We start from the raw sequence: 15,822 nt of genomic DNA, 5'->3' as shown, positions 1-15,822 counted from the left end.
ATGCAGTACACAGAGTCTCCAAAACTGCCAGCTTTGTACAGTCAGTTCTTAGCTGAATAATGTGAGATAGGGAAATCTACAGACAGCTCCTGCTGTAATGCTTAGTGGATATTAAGGACAACAGAAAGCCTCAGATTAAACAGGAGTGAGCAGGGGAACTGACCAGGGCACCAGAATGTCAAAAACAAGGAAAACACTGTCTTAGATCCAACTATTTATTATAGATTAGAAAAATGAAAAATTTATTTTAAAATACTCCAGTTAATGAATTAGTACTCTTGGCATACCTTCTTCTACATTATAAAACATTAGAAACTTTAAGACTTGGTTCTACAATTACTGCCACTTCACCACAAGATTTTGGGCAAATCAATAAAACAACTTACTCTCTGCGAGGAATTAAGACTGTCTGTATGATTTGGGACCAGCTCAAGTGTCAGGGGTGGCTGCTTCAGAATTCCAGGCATAAGATCCATATTTGAGTCGCTATCTTGGTCTGAGATATTACTTTCCAAGGAATCAGCTGTAAGATAAAGAAAAAAATTACAATATTTGCTACTTCTCTGGAGCAGAAGTTTAATTATGTTGACTAGTCTAACTACCTTGACTGACTGAAAGCCAAGCACTGTCCCCATAGCCAGTCTTGGCAGACATCCCATGAAGGAGCAGGTGACCTTGCTGTAGGATTTACTGATCACAGAGGTCTCTGTTGCATACTCTTCTTTGCATTTTATTCAAAACACTTGAAACAATGTAAAACTTGGGACTGAAGAGATAGACAGCTCAGCAGTTAGGAGCAATGGCTGCTCCTGCAGAGGACCTGGGTTTGGTTTCTAACATCTACAAGGTGGCTTAGAACCATCTGTGACTCCAGTTCCAGGGGATCCCTGCCCTCTTCTAGCCTTCATGGGCACAAAAGGCATGCATTCAGTGCACATAATACATGCAAGCAAAACAATCATACACATAAAAGAAACATTTCAATCTTTCAAAACTATAAAGCTCATTCTTGGCTGAATCTGGTTTGTCCACTACAGTTTATCATCTCCTGCTCTACAGGATAACTGAAGTAAGAGTAGAAAATTATAAATTCAAAGCTGTCTGTTATTCTCTGAATTATTTATGTATTCAATCAAAAGCACCATCCTAAGTAGACACTGAGACACCTGAAGGCTACCAAGGACCTAGTCTGAATTTAAAGAACTATCTGGTGGGAGATAAAACAAACCTGGTGGAATTAAAAAACAAAAGAAATGAACAAAATCCACAAGAAAATAGAGATATTTTATTTTATGCAAACAAATGTTTTGCCTGCATGCATGTATATGCACTACATGTATGCTTGGTGCCCAAGAAAGTCAGAATTCCCTGGAACTGGAGTTATAGATGGTTGTAGGCTACTACATAGGTACAGGAAATCAAATCTGGATCCTCTGAAAGAGCAACAAATACTCTACATCAGAGCCTTCTTTCCAGCCCCAAAATATAAATATTAACAGGATCTGAGTCACAGCCCACAAATGGCAAGTGGCATTAGGCAGATACCATGATCGCAGGCTAAGACTCAATTGTGGGAAGCCACAGTGTGAGTAAAGGCTCTAGGTCTGGGAAGACTGTTGGTTCAGACTATTCAACCAAAGAAACTAGGCAGGTACTCAACTCAAAAGACAGCTGGGCCTCAACTGTAGGAATGAGGAGGCAGATCACAGCTCTGAATGGAAGACAGATCAATACTATGATACTGATCATGGAAGGCCATTCTACTAGAGACAAAAATGATAGAGCATGAAACAGATGGGAGCCTACAGTGAGAAATCAAGGTCAAGTACAAAGGTGGGGAAGCTACTAAGCTAGACACAGCAAAAGTCTTTACTCTGGAGATGAGACTAGGAAGAGCAAGCGCTCTTAAAGGCTGAGCCATCTCTCTAAGCTCACACAATTATTTTAAGCAAAATAAACCTGTGAGTTTAGATTAAGAAAGATTAATCACATAAGTGTGCCTTTTCTAGACTGGCTCAAGTTTTTTCAGCTTATTGTCCATGTGATTTCATCATGAGGTCCCCTAGCTATAAGTTTATATGGGGTTCCATATAAAAACTCTCACATGGGAATCAAGAGCTATGTGTGCTTCACTCATAATTTGTGAAAGGAATGACCAAAGCAGAAAGCAAAACCTGTATATACTGGTTAAGTTAGAGGAAAGACAAAGCTAGGGTTGAATTGTGGTTGTAGTTAAAGAATATTTTATACCTATCATTAGATGACTGCATAAAGAAAAATGAAATTTTGTCACAGGAAATTAATCATGGTTTCCAATGAAATGACTCCTAAAGACAAGCATTTCATTTTCTCATATGACATCTATACATACCTCTGACATGGAGAAAGAGAGAGGAATAAACCTGATGTGAGAAGGGAACAACAGAGTGTAATAGAGTTGGGGAAGATAGACAAGTTAGAACATGTTTTTTCTCATGCTGAATTTCAATTTAACTATGTATGTATGGGGGATAAGCAAAAGACTGGTAGGGAAATGTGCAGCACAACATATATTTATGAAAATATCACAGGAAAGAAAGAAAAAAATAAGTTATCTTATTTAAGTATGCCCTGCTAGATCTTCACAGTCTCATGCTTGGAATACTTCTTTAGCTGGGAGGCTGCAGAACCTTTATGGGGTAAGGCCTGGATGGGGAGAGTAGGTCACTGGGAAAGGTCCTTTGAAGTAACTAGACATTGGTTCTGACCCCGTTCCTGGTCTGCCCTGGTGGAAAGTCTTTGTTATATGCTTGCATAGCCTTAGAGAAAGCCATTGTATCATGCCACTGTCATCTTGGGGATGAGAACTTCTGAACCATCAACCAGAAGTAAACCTTTTCCCCTCATTCCTGTCAGATATCTGTCACCAACACTGTTTAGGTTAGTTTTCCTGTCAATGTGCCTAGGAAGAGGGAACATCTAATGATCAAATGCCTTGGTCAGACTGACCTGCGGACTCAACCCACTGTGGATGTGGCATGTCTCCACAGGTGGGCCTGAGCTGTGTAACAAAAGTAGCTGAATAGAAACGCCTGGGAACAGAGCCAGTAGGCAGCATCCCTACATGGTTTCTGCTTTAATTTAGTGCTGATTCTAGGTTCCTGCTTGAGCTTCTGCCCTAGTTTTCCTTGATGAAGGATTCTAACCTTTAAGATGTAATAAACCTGCTGAGTGGTGGTGGCGCACGCCTTTAATCCCAGCATTCAGGAGGCAGAGGCAGGAGGATCTCTGTGATTTCCAGGCCAGCCTGGTCTACAGAGAGAGTTCCAGAACAGGCTTCAAAGCTACACAGAGAAACCCTGTCTAAAAAAACAAGGAAGAGAAAAGAAACCCTTTCCTCCCATCTTGGTTTTGGTGTCATGTGACAGCAATACAAAGCAAACAAGGTCAAATATAAAACGATCACAGAAAACTGGTAACAAAGTAGAGCACCTTTTGTGACCAAATTTGATCATGTGGTTCTTAGGCCTTAAGAACTGATATGCGGGGGGATGTTTGGAGATGCAGGCTAAATGAGCTTTAGAATGCTGTAAGTAGAGCTTATTGGTCAGTTCTGGTAGGACCAGAAATGTCAACAGAAACAGACAGTAAAGACTGCTCACTGAGTTCAGAACAAGGATTCTACTAAGGACTGACCAGAGGCCATCCATGTTACATTCTGGTTAAAAAAAAATATTGTCTACATTCTATCCATGCCTTAAAAAACTCAATGAGGCTGAAATAAAAAATAATGTACTAATTTATTTGGCAGAAAACAATTCAAGAGATCATAGCATCCAGTGGTATCAGGGTTACTTGCTGGCTGCTTCCAGCTAGATTACATGGGAACTGAGAGCAAAAGTGGGGGCAAGATTTGGATATGGTACAGCTTAGTCAGGAAAGGAATATGAATATAATTAAACTCCTAGACAAAGCAAGGAGAATAGTACCTGCGGTGAAGTAATCCTTCTGTATACTGTAAATATGCACTGCTCTCATTGTTAATAAAAAGCTGATTGGCTGATAGCTGGGCAGGAAGAGACTGGGCAAGACAGCTTGAGACAGAGAATTCTGGGATGATGAAGGGAAGAGTAAAGGAGAAACCAGCCAGCTACAGAGGAAGCAGAACATGTAGAAAATGAGGTAACAAGCCATAAGCAACAGGGCAAAGCATAGATAAGAAACATGGGCTAATTTAAATGTAAGAGTTAGCTAGTAACAAGCAGGAGCTATCAACGGAGCATTTGTAAATAATATTGTCTCAGGGATTATTTGAAAGCAGTTGTGGAATAAACAAACGTCTACCTACAAGCACCACTAAAAAGAAGCTGTGTACTTTGTGTGGGAACAATAGGAAAAAGGTACTGTGAGGATACACCAAGAAGGGGTTAGACCCTACCAAGTATTTTCAAATGAAAGCGTTTTCAAATTATACTGTATGCAATCTTTTTTTGCAATTAAAAAAGGTTTAAAAAATGCAAGAATTATGGAGCCATGGAGGCTTTGCCCAGCCTTTGAGAAGCACCTGTGAGGCCAGGCAATGTGCCATGAATTAAGAAACCTGGCAAGACGCCCCAGAGTAGGCTGTGTGCTAAACTGTTAAGGGCAAAACCAAAGTTACAACCGAAATTATAAGATGTCAGGCACAAGGGAGGTTTGTCAAGGAAAGCTATAAATGGAGTGGAGTCAGACCAAGAGGGGGACTTGGCAGTGTACTACAACTGCCAAGGACATAGGGGCAGGGATGTTCAAGTCTTATGACTTCACATCACATAACAATGTTCCTAGACTGCCAGATACATAATTACATGATTTAGCATTTGGACTTCTGGGTTTTGGTCTTGCTTCAGTCTCATCTTTCTTGGCTATATTTTTACTCCCTGGTTTTGGAAAAGCAATTTTTAATTCCATGTCACTCTATATCAGAAGTATGTAACTTTTTATTTAACAAGGGCTTGCAGTTGAAAGCTACTAAGGGTCTGAGAAGAGACTTGAAATTTTTGAATGGTGTGGAAACTGTAGGACTGTGGTTTAAGAGATGGACTGAAGCATTGTGTATTATGGGATAGTTGCAAGTCACTAGGGATAGAGACAGAGCACCAAAGTAGAATCTTAAATACTGCTTGTAGGCTCATATTTTAAGTACTTTCCTTTCTGATTACTAGTACTATTTTGGGAGACTGCAGAGTCTTTAGGAGTTGGTATCTAGTCAACAGAAGTAGGTCACTGGGAAGGGATCTTTGAGGTCATAGCCTGTGGTTCTGGCCCTGGTCCCTGTTTGGTCATAGTACAGAAAAGTAACTAACACACTAGAGAACATTATGAGATGTTAGGATCTCTTACCTGTGTATAATCTAGTTGTAGCACCTTTGCTCAAAACATAGCACACCAAATGGTGAACATACAAACAGATTCTAAAATAGCACTATGCATAAACATGTTCTTACTTAAGGACTCCACGGGAGAAGGAACCACGAAAGCTATCTCCGTCAGGGCGTCAGCATAATACAACACCTTCTTCTGCCCATTGAAAATACTAGCCCCAGCATCTTCAGAGGAAGTTACTTCATCTGGGAATAAGGAACAATGAATGAATCAGTACTTAAGAAAGTTGGGCACCTTTACCTCCTGTTCATGAATTCTAGCCACTTTATAAAGCAATGGCAGTTCCAACAAAAACCAATTTGTAGGTGAGAAGAATAAACCATGAATGTTAAGTGTCCTTACAGTAATTTATATAATTTTCTAGTTTGTGAAATTACACTACAGCAGACCTGGACACACTACTGAAGCCCTGCTTCTGCTCTCCCTTCTATGGTAATCAGTGATGTAAAACCACACAGGGAGTTTTAGTAGGAAGTATCTGCTGTACACCAGAAAGAATGAGCTGAAACACTGAACTAGTCTAAGTCTCAGTAAAATGAACATACAATAACCAATATGACATCAAAGATCAGGACCTTCACAGGAAGCTGGCACAGATTTCAGAAAAAGGAAAATATGGAAACATGCTTATTTTTCCATCACAAAACTAAGAAAGATTTCACTTAACAGAAGATACTTAATGCTGGTGAAGACATGGTAAGCAAGAAGTTCAGAGCAGAGGTTGACACTTTTTTTCCTCCAAAAAACGAGATAGTGAATATTTGATGCTCTGCAGGGATTGTATCTCTGCTACAACTATTTCTGTCACTGTAGGACCAGAGCAGTCATATACAACACATAAATGGGAGTATGGCTAAGTTCCAATAACATGCTATTTACACAATTAGTTACAGGTCACAGTTGAAACTCTTCAGCAGGCACTGTGCATCTTCTATGGTTATTATTCCAACATCTACTCTGCCTGATCCTACTCTGGAGCAGGCCTGAAGCTAAAGTGCAGGTGGGACTGACTCTACATAGAAATCCTCTATCAGAGTCAGGGTTTAAGGAGAAAAGAGACTTGAGCCCAGCTAGCCTCCTCTTCTGACTAAGGTGGTGTATGCATGTAAAGTCTGAAATTGCCTTTCTTTACTATGACAGAAGACAAGTGGGGATTAAGCAAAAATTCAGAGAACAGATCTAAAAGAAAACTGCAAACAAAATGGGGTGCTAATCATTACAATTAACACTTAACCAATTTGGAATTTCTTGGTCCCCTGGAGAAATCAACCATCTTCAAAATTTAAGCCAGGTTTAGTTTACTGCAAAGCCTAACAACCTAAGCTCAAGTCCTAGAACCCATGAGAAGGTTAGAGAACTGACTCTAAAGTGCTGTCCTCTGACATGTGTGACACACTTTTTTAAAAAACAATGTCTAGCCAGGCGTTGGTGGCGCACGCCTTTAATCCCAGCACTCGGGAGGCAGAGGCAGGTGGATCTCTGTGAGTTCGAGGCCAGCCTGGTCTACAGAGTGAGTTCCAGGACAGCCTCCAAAGCCACAGAGAAACCTTGTCTCGAAAAACAAAAAAAAATAAAAAAATAAAAAACAAGGTCTTACTATGTAGCCCTGGCTAGCCTGGAACTCTCTATAAGAACCAGGCTAACCTTGAACTCAAAGAGATCCACCTGCTTCTGCCTCCCAAGAACTGGAATTAAAGACATGAGTCATCATGCCAGGCCAATATTTCTTTAATTAATTAAAATCTCAGCTAGTTTTATTCAGGTTTTCTGTCACTTAAAACCATAAGCATTCAAAGAATTTATAAAATGTGTAGAGAAATCTACTCAGTAGTAGATTTTGCCTAGCACATGTTAGGCTTTAAGTTCAACTCCCAGCACCATATATACAAAAATCCCACCATGCTCAGTGATATAGTTATAGAAATGAAAAACGTGCATATCCTTTTATCAATTCTACTTACTGAAATGTAATGCACACATAGAAGCATATGTTTCATGAGTACATGGAAATTAAAATTATAGTATATCTCAAAATATTTTAGTCCAACTTGAGAAAAATGTGGTTATTTTTGTTTATGATGTAATAAAGCTTGCCTGAAGATCAGAATGCAAAGCTGGCCACAGCCATATAATAGGTCAGGCAGTGGTGGTGCACGCCTTTAATCCCAGCACTCAAGAGACAAAGGCAGATGAATTTCTGTGAGTTCAGGGCCACTTGGGCTACATGAAAGTGAAGCAGTCTAAAAGAGAAACAGAGCTCATGCCTTTAATCCCAGCACTAGAGAAAATATAAGCCAGGAGTTCAGTGTAGTCGCTGAGAGCAGCTGAGGTTTTTTGATGGAGAGCATTGCAGTTGCAGACACGCTGAGGACAAGATAGAGGTCTGAGCTAGTAGCTGGTTGCTTTGCTTATCTGATCTTCAGCTTTAACCCCAATACCTGTCTCTGGGCTTTTATTATTCATGCTACAAATCAGAAGAAACTAGAGGTCAGTTCATAATGGTGCTGAAGGGAAATTCTGAGATAGTATGATCTTGACATATGAATGCTGAAGATTATTCACTTAACGTCAGGATCCCAGGAACATGTGAGCTAGATTGTGCCTCAAGTTTCAATCTGTACTATTCTTGTTACCCTGGTTACAGAGTCTCAGAAGGCTATGTGGAGATGGGTAAGAACTTGAGATAGATGCATACTACAAAGTCTATCAAACATTCTTTTTTCCCTGGACATGGAAGTACAGGCTGACCTGTTCCAGGCTAGCCTCATATACATAGGGACTCTCTGTCTCTGTTTCTTGTCACTCAAAAAAAATCTTGGTAGTAGAGAAAACTACTTTTCTTTGGGGTGGGGGGTTTCGAGGCAGGGTTTCTCTGTGGCTTTGAAGGCTGTCCTGGAACTAGCTCTTGTAGACCAGGCTGGTCTCAAACTCACAGAGATTCACCTGCCTCTGCCTCCCAAGTGTTGGGATTAAAGGTGTGTGCCACCACCACCCAGCAAGAAAATTACTTATTAAACAAAGCCATTTGTTAAGAAACTACTGTTTATTAGACACATCTTAGGCTTATTAACTACTTTTATAGGAAGTTGTATTTGTTTCTTCACATATAAAAGGAACACATCAGATAGTAATAATTAAGTAGTTAATTTTATATTAGTTACCCTGCCATTACATCTTCACACACATAGGAAATATCTATGAAACTAGACACGTGAGGGGTAGCAAGATGGTTCTGAAGGTTAGGGCTCTTGCCTCCATTGACCTGAGTTCATCGCTGCAGCTCACAGAAGAAAGAGTGAGCACATTCCCTCAGGCTGTCCTGACACCCACAGGTACATCCACACCCCTCTTTATCCAACCCTCCTATATAAAAACTTAAAAAAGAGAAGAGACTATACAAACCAGACGTGACCCCATGAAGACTACAACTGAAGAAAGGAGACTTTTCCTCCATATCATCTGTTTAAAATGCTAAAGGTTCATGGGAAAGGGGAGAGAGGAGAAAGAAGAACCAAATCAGAAATAATAAAGCTATTATGAGTTTTACCTTGTTCGGACACTTCACCATCATCACAACTATTAATTGACCAACTGGTAGACACATGTCCCGTCCAACCAGGGTGTCTGCCCACATCTACTGACCAGCCAAGGGAAAGCAAAAATTCTAGGAAATGTGGCTGAACGTTTCTGGAAGACTCCACATTCTTTAAAATCTGAAATACACACAAGCATCAGTTATGAGGGGAATATATAGATATATTAAAAACAGACATGCAAAAACTACTGAGCTTTGAAGCTTTTGACAAATCAAGGCCCAGTTCAGAGTGAATTTGGGAATGACCGACCACAGTGAAAATGAGTGTTCTTTGAGTTGGTTTAGTTAGTTGCCTGGACCGGCTGGCCCTTGTCTCTGCTTCTCCATAGCAAAGTAAGAATAATGATGATTGTGAAGATTATGTGAGATGTAACTAAAATCCTAAATTACCCATCTGGCAAAACGATTACTGAGGCAGGCTTGTTTATTAAAAATAAACTAAAGAGGCCAGGCTGTGGTTGTGCACACCTTTAATCCCAGCACTTGCAGAGGCAATCGGATTTCTATGAGTTTGAGGCCAGCCAAGGCTGTTACACTGAGAAACCCTGTCTTGAAAAATCAAAACAAATAAATGGTACAATGTCTGTGACTTCACAGTTAACAGCCTGTTAATGAGAAATGTTAAACAGGAATGTGGTAACAGCCTTAACAAATGAAATAAAACTACAAGCCTACCACAAATTCAGTAAAGATTATGTATAATAAATGAATATGAAAATGCCCTTTCCTTAGTCCAAAGAAGAGAAGACAGTACAGGAAAACAAAGTAACCAGAAGGTTTCCTCTCCTATTGGCCAGAGAGGGGAGACCCTCATTCTCAACAGTGGTTTTGAGACTGGCAAAATGGTTCAGTGTATAAGGGAGCTTGTTACTAGGCCTGATCACCTGATTTGATCCCAGAAACCCATACAGTGGAAGGAGAGAACAGACTCCCACAAGTTGGCCTTTGACCTCCACCTACATACCATGGCATGTGGATAGGCACAAGCACAAACTAAATAGAAACGAAAACATAGAAAAAATTAAAACAGTCATTCTCACCTGGAAGTCAAAACAACAATGGCAAACCTGGAGACATTTTTGGCTATCACAGTATGATGGTTAGTATTAAGTGTCAATTTGACAAAATCTGGGAAAGAAATCTCAATGAAGAATTGTTTAGATTAGAGTGGTCTAGGGGCTTACCTATAAGGGTTTGTATTTATTTACTTATTTGTTTGTGAGGTGGGTTTCACTATGCAGCCCTAGCTGTCTTGGAACTATAACTATGTAGACCAGGTTAGCCTTGAACTCACAGAGATCCACCTGCTTCTGCCTCCTAGGTGCTGTGATTAAATGTGTGCATCACCACCGCCTGACAAAGATTTTCTTAATTGGGTTAATTGAGGCAGGAAGTTCCACCTTGAATGCAGGAGGTTCCATTCATGGACTCAGTTCTGGACTGATGAAAGGGAGAAATAATACAAGCCTGCATGCATTCATTGCTGGTTCCTGAATATGGTAAGAAGTGACCAGCCCCATATAGCTGCTACTGTCTCACTTCCCTGACACAATGAACCTGGAACTATAGCTAAATAAGCTCCATTTCCTCCTCAAGTTGTTTTTGTCAGAGTATTTTATCACAGTACAAGGAAAAGAAACTAAGATACAGTGATAGAACAATGTTGAGATCCACAGCCAAGATGTTGCTCTATGATCTGAAATATACTGGGCAACCCCTACAACAAAGAAACGGTTGTTGTTGGGGGGTGAGTGTGAGACAGGGTTCTCTGTGTAACAGCCCCCATCTGTCCTGGAACTCACTTTGTAGACCAGGATGGCCTCGAGCTCACAAGAGATCCACCTGCTTCTGTCTTCCCAGTGCTGAGATTAAAGGCATGTTCGATCATCACCCTTTGGGTGGTGTGTGTTGTTCTTATTTGCCAGTTTTTACATAGTAAAATTTATTAAAAATTTTTAAATAGCAAAGAAAAAGGTGTAATTAATGGTTGTTCTGATTAGATTACTGCCACATGACTAAGCTCTCTGTGATTGACACTTAAGTTTTGTGTGTGTGTGTGTGTGTGTGTGTGTGTGTGTGTGTGTGTGTGTGTGTGTGTGTGTGTGTGTGTGTGTTTCACGTGTACCACCGCCTCCTGGCCAAAACAGCTGCTATTAAGTGCTCAGTTCCAAAGGAAGGAAATAAGGAATTCCTTTCAAATTAGAAGTGAAAAAGGAGACAGGGAGAATGTGTCAAAAACATTTGGAGAATTTTCTAAAAATAAGACTCTCTTAGCTTGGCCCAGGCCTACAATGTTATCAAAAGCAAGATCCTAAAATTGCCATATTTAAACACTCCTCTCAGATGACTGAAGCAGCTCATCATGAATCTCTAGTCATTTATACAATGCTAACTGATGGCAACACCCTGTTCACAAGCCTGGAAAAGCAAGAAGGAAAAAACAAGTTACAGCTATTATTTCTCAGTCAGTCTATTATGTGTCACTTCCACAACTATCTTTGGTACACAGAATCAACCTCTATATTTGTTTTCTTCACCCATAACTCTCAAATTCTTTTTAAACATTTATTTATTTAGTGTGAGAGAGCCAGAGAGCAAAAAATGCATAAGAGAGAAAGTGTAAGAGTGTGCAGATTGCCACAGTGTGCATGTGAAGGTCAGAACACAAGTCAGGAGTCATTTTCTCCTTCGTGTAGGTCTAGGGATCTAACTCAGGCTTCTAAGGCACAATTTAATACCTCTACAAATAAACTATGAATGCTTCTTCAGTGTCTTCCTTTCCTTAGATAATTCTGCAGTCTGTTTACTGTAGATCTTGTTTACCTGTAACCCTGGAGCCTAACAGAAAGCAGAAACTTAATGAGTGGTGCTGAGTCAGTAATACAAATGAATTTTCTCAGGAAGTCTTCCGCAGCTCACTAAAGCACTATTTGAAACAGTGCTTCTTATGGAAACATTCTGTAACGCTGGTAAATTTTTACAGGTGTGGTATGTTACTGACTTAGGTTAATGATACTGCAATTCAAATCATCTTCCTTTGACTCTCTTCTAGTCACAGCCACATGTTACTTGCTTCCAACAGAAACTTCAGATCTGCTGCCTTCCTCTCAGCTCTCCATTCTCACCCATATTATAATACATCCCTTTACCCTCCTTGTCTTTTCTGTTACTAGTATCCAACTGTGTTTTACTTCATCATGTTTTATGCTTTACCTCAGCTGCAGTGACTTAGTATGAGAAGAAAGCCTCACACTACCTGGCAGGAGCCCCAGAGAAAATCGTCAGCAAGTGTTTAGCTTTGGCTCCCTGTGGCTAACCTTCAGGTGTTTGTTCTTTGCCTCATGAGTATGAATTCCTTAAGGAAAGGAATCCACACTGACTCCTACTGTAGCTATGCTTCTTTAGAGTACAAAGGCTCTGGAAACTAGACTGCAGAGTCATGAGCATTCAAGTTTCTAAGTGAAACAAGTCTTAAGCACAGAATACAAAATTCTCATGTCAAGTACAAACAGTGTCTGTAACACGGAAGACAAGAAAACTTCAGAATTCTTACCTCTTGGTTTGTTTTCTGACCTGGCTTCATATAGAAAATAAAAACTGTGTCAAAAGGACGACATGGCAAGAGATCTAGATATCCAATGTCATCAAAAAATCCAGGTATGGTAGAATCAAGTGCAATGAGGTGAGGAGGTAGACGACTATTTGCAGGTTCCTGTCATACAAGAGAGGAGCAATTGTTATCACCACATTACTCTACCCATAAAGCAGCATTTATAGTTTTGGTTGGTCAGTCATCTATTCTAGTACAGTGTCTCAGGATAGCTTGGCAGCCAGGGTAGCGATCAACTTGCAATCCTTCTGCTTTAGCCTCTCAAGTACTAGGATTACAGACATTTGTCACCACACCACCTTTTCTCATTTTAATCAAAATTAAATAAAACATTATAATGCAGCAGGTGTAAATACAACTTCAATCCTAAGGAAACTGCTTAATATGTTTATGCCCTTTATGCCTCAATTTTTTATTTGCTTCAGGCAACTGAGGTTACACTGTGCATATAATTTGAAAGCCTGTTTAGTCTAGAATATAATGCTTCATAAAATATAAGAAAATTTGATAGAGGCATGTGGATCTCTGAGTTCGAGACCAGCCTAGCTCCAGGACAGCCTCCAAAGTCACAGAGAAACCCTGTCTGGAATGCACCCTCCCAAAAATACATACATACATACATACATACATATTTGTACATATATATATATAATTGAGATTTAATTTTATTTTACAAATGTCATTTTGCCTGCATGTATGTATGTGCACCACATGTGTGCCTGGTGCCCATGGAAGCCAGAAGAGAGTATAGGATACTCTGAGACTGAATTTACAAATGGTTGTTAGTAGCCATGTGGGTGCTGGACATTCCCCATCTGTGTCCTCTGTAAGAGCAGCCAACGCTCTTAAAAGCTGAACCATCTCTCCAGTTCCTCTAGAACTTTATAAAATGTATTTTAAAAACTTATCCATTGCTCATATACATGCAGCAGTACAGTTACAGTTTCTTGCCAACAAACTGTCTTAAATACAATGTAGCAACTGCATACCTTGGTATTTTTCTCCAATGAGAGAAAAACCTAACCACAAAAATGATGGGACATGAATTGTACAGCAACTTCATAACTGCCAACATGTACAAGCAGCCAAGATGTTTTTCAATAGGTGAATAGATACACAAATTGTTTATTTTTTTCAATAGGTGAATAGATAAACATTGTTTATTAATGGAAAAACTGACATATTAAATCCTAAAAAGACATGGAAGAATTTTAAATGCATTGCTGCTAAGAGGAAAAATAACACTGTAAGATTGCATTGTACATGATTCCAATCATATGCCATTCGGAAACAGGCAAAACAACACAGAAGATAGCAGAGAGACCAGTGTTTACAGGGATCTGTGGTGGCAGTGGAACTCTGCACATGGGAGCATGCACGTGCCCATAAATGCATACATACACAAAACCCGTAATATTTTTGAAGTACTACAATGGTGAGCACATTATACAATTTGTCAAAACCTACTGACCTTTACAATACTGAATTCTAAAGTGAATCAGAGACTTCGGTTTATAAACCATGACTACTGTAGCAGCACATCAATGCAACTGGTTAATCCAGAAAACTCTGGGGGCAGGTGTAAAGGCACTCCCTATACTTCTTGCTTGACTGGTCTATAAAACTACAGGTTCTTGAAAAATACAAGATCCATTAACTTCCAAAATTCATTTTTGTTTCATTTTTCTTCTAATCCCTTATCTTCTTTGATCTTGCCAAACAAAATTTTAACAAAACAAGGTTTTGCCCACAGTGATTTTGTTGTTGTTGTTTTAGGAAGGCCACTCCCAGAGGTGGTAAGAATTACTCTTTTCACCAGTAGGGATTCTGATCTTGGTCTCTGAATATGATACTTAAAATTCCTGCCAAGGTTTGTGAAACACTGACCACAGACATTATCTTCCTGATATTAAACAGAAGAGAAGTCATAGTAGAAGATTACAAACAGTCCCATGCTAATCCAAGGCAGATTTTTTTTTCAAGTTTTAGAGATAAGGTTCTATTATGTATCCCTGCCTAGTCTGGAGCTCTCTATGTAGATCAGGTTGACCTCGATCTCAGAGATCCACCTACCTCTGCTTCCCAAGTGCTGGGATTAAACGTGTGCTCAGATTTTTGCCACTCAATGAATTTTCTTGAAATATAGTCAAAACGTCCCAGTTTTCCTCTTTCACTCTGAAATTGTGGATGAGGAACTGTGGATATTGGCATGCTGTACACACCATGTAAGCAGTGTTCACACACTTGTGTTTTTTCATCAGATTTCTTCCTGTAGCTTTTGCACAACGTTTTATTTTTTAAATAAATGTATTTTGTGTTGGTATTTCAGCTGCAGATAAAGTATTGTGTGTATATATGTTTTGTTGTTTGTTTATTTTTGAAACAGGATCTCACTATGTAGCTTTAGTTAGCCTGGAACTCAACTAAGTAGACCAGGCTAGACACAAACTCACAGAAATCTGCCTGCTTCTGCCTCTAGAGTGCCACATCTAACTTCACATTGCAGTTAAAATTTTTATTTTTATTTTGTAAAGTGTATGCATCCACCTATGTGAAGGTTAGAGAACTCCAGGAGTCGGCTCCCTACTACCAGCTGTGGGGAAACTCTGTTGCCCTTGTACATGCACCTCTCCCAGCTAAGGCATCAACAACAGTTCATCACATTGTACTCTGAGGTGTATCTTACAAATAGCGATTAACTTCTTAAGTCATCTATTTTAAGTATTTTATTGATGGATACCTAGTTAAGAAGTCATACTCCCTTCAAACTGACTCCTTTCCAATGAAATCTCTTATGTAGTTTATTTTCATTTTCCCATTTTATTCAAGATGTTACAACAGGGGTAAATCTTCCTCAACATTCATTTATCAACAATTATTTAAGGGCAAGAGTTAAAAAAACTGTCTAAAATTTTCTCATTGTTATATATTGCCATATGGTCAAGGTACAAATTATGTGATTTTTTTCCCAAGAGGTGCTTGTAACTTGTTAGAGGGGCTGACATTTCAAAGACCTTTAAGGGCCCATACTATGCAAAAACTTGCAGATATTTTGTTTGTTTGTTTTTTGTTTTTGAGACAGGGTTTCTCTGTATTGTCTTGGAGGCTGTCCTGGAACTTGCTTTATAGACCAGGCTGGCCTCGAACTCACAGAGATCCGCCTGCCTCTGCCTCCCGAATGCTGGGATTAAAAGCGTGCGCCACCAACGCCCGG

At 39.7% G+C, this 15,822-nt stretch overlaps 1 protein-coding gene and 1 long non-coding RNA gene across 12 annotated transcripts in view; one reads left to right on the top strand and one right to left on the bottom strand.

Annotated features, from left to right (window-relative positions):
* The window catches only part of Ralgapb (Ral GTPase activating protein non-catalytic subunit beta), an 88,632-nt gene that overhangs the window by 12,734 nt on the left and 60,076 nt on the right, over positions 1-15,822 (bottom strand). For all 10 annotated transcript variants that reach the window (XM_013122480.3, XM_040733089.1, XM_013122479.3 and 7 more), the window contains 4 exons: positions 12,552-12,710; positions 8,951-9,116; positions 5,466-5,588; positions 387-523 (listed from right to left, as the gene is read on the bottom strand). In XM_013122480.3, the coding sequence (XP_012977934.1) occupies positions 387-523; positions 5,466-5,588; positions 8,951-9,116; positions 12,552-12,710 (585 nt within the window). The remainder of the gene's footprint in view (positions 1-386; positions 524-5,465; positions 5,589-8,950; positions 9,117-12,551; positions 12,711-15,822) is intronic.
* Positions 1-15,822, top strand: part of LOC121134579 — a 47,056-nt gene that overhangs the window by 14,981 nt on the left and 16,253 nt on the right. For both annotated transcript variants that reach the window (XR_005871681.1, XR_005871682.1), the window contains exon 2: positions 10,320-10,497. This is a non-coding gene — a long non-coding RNA (uncharacterized LOC121134579). The remainder of the gene's footprint in view (positions 1-10,319; positions 10,498-15,822) is intronic.

The sequence above is a fragment of the Mesocricetus auratus genome, unplaced genomic scaffold, assembly GCF_017639785.1.
Source record: "Mesocricetus auratus isolate SY011 unplaced genomic scaffold, BCM_Maur_2.0 Super-Scaffold_100028, whole genome shotgun sequence".
Lineage (NCBI taxonomy): Eukaryota > Metazoa > Chordata > Mammalia > Rodentia > Cricetidae > Mesocricetus > Mesocricetus auratus.
Note: the sequence above shows the minus strand (reverse complement) of the source record. Positions and strands in the feature narration are given on the sequence as shown.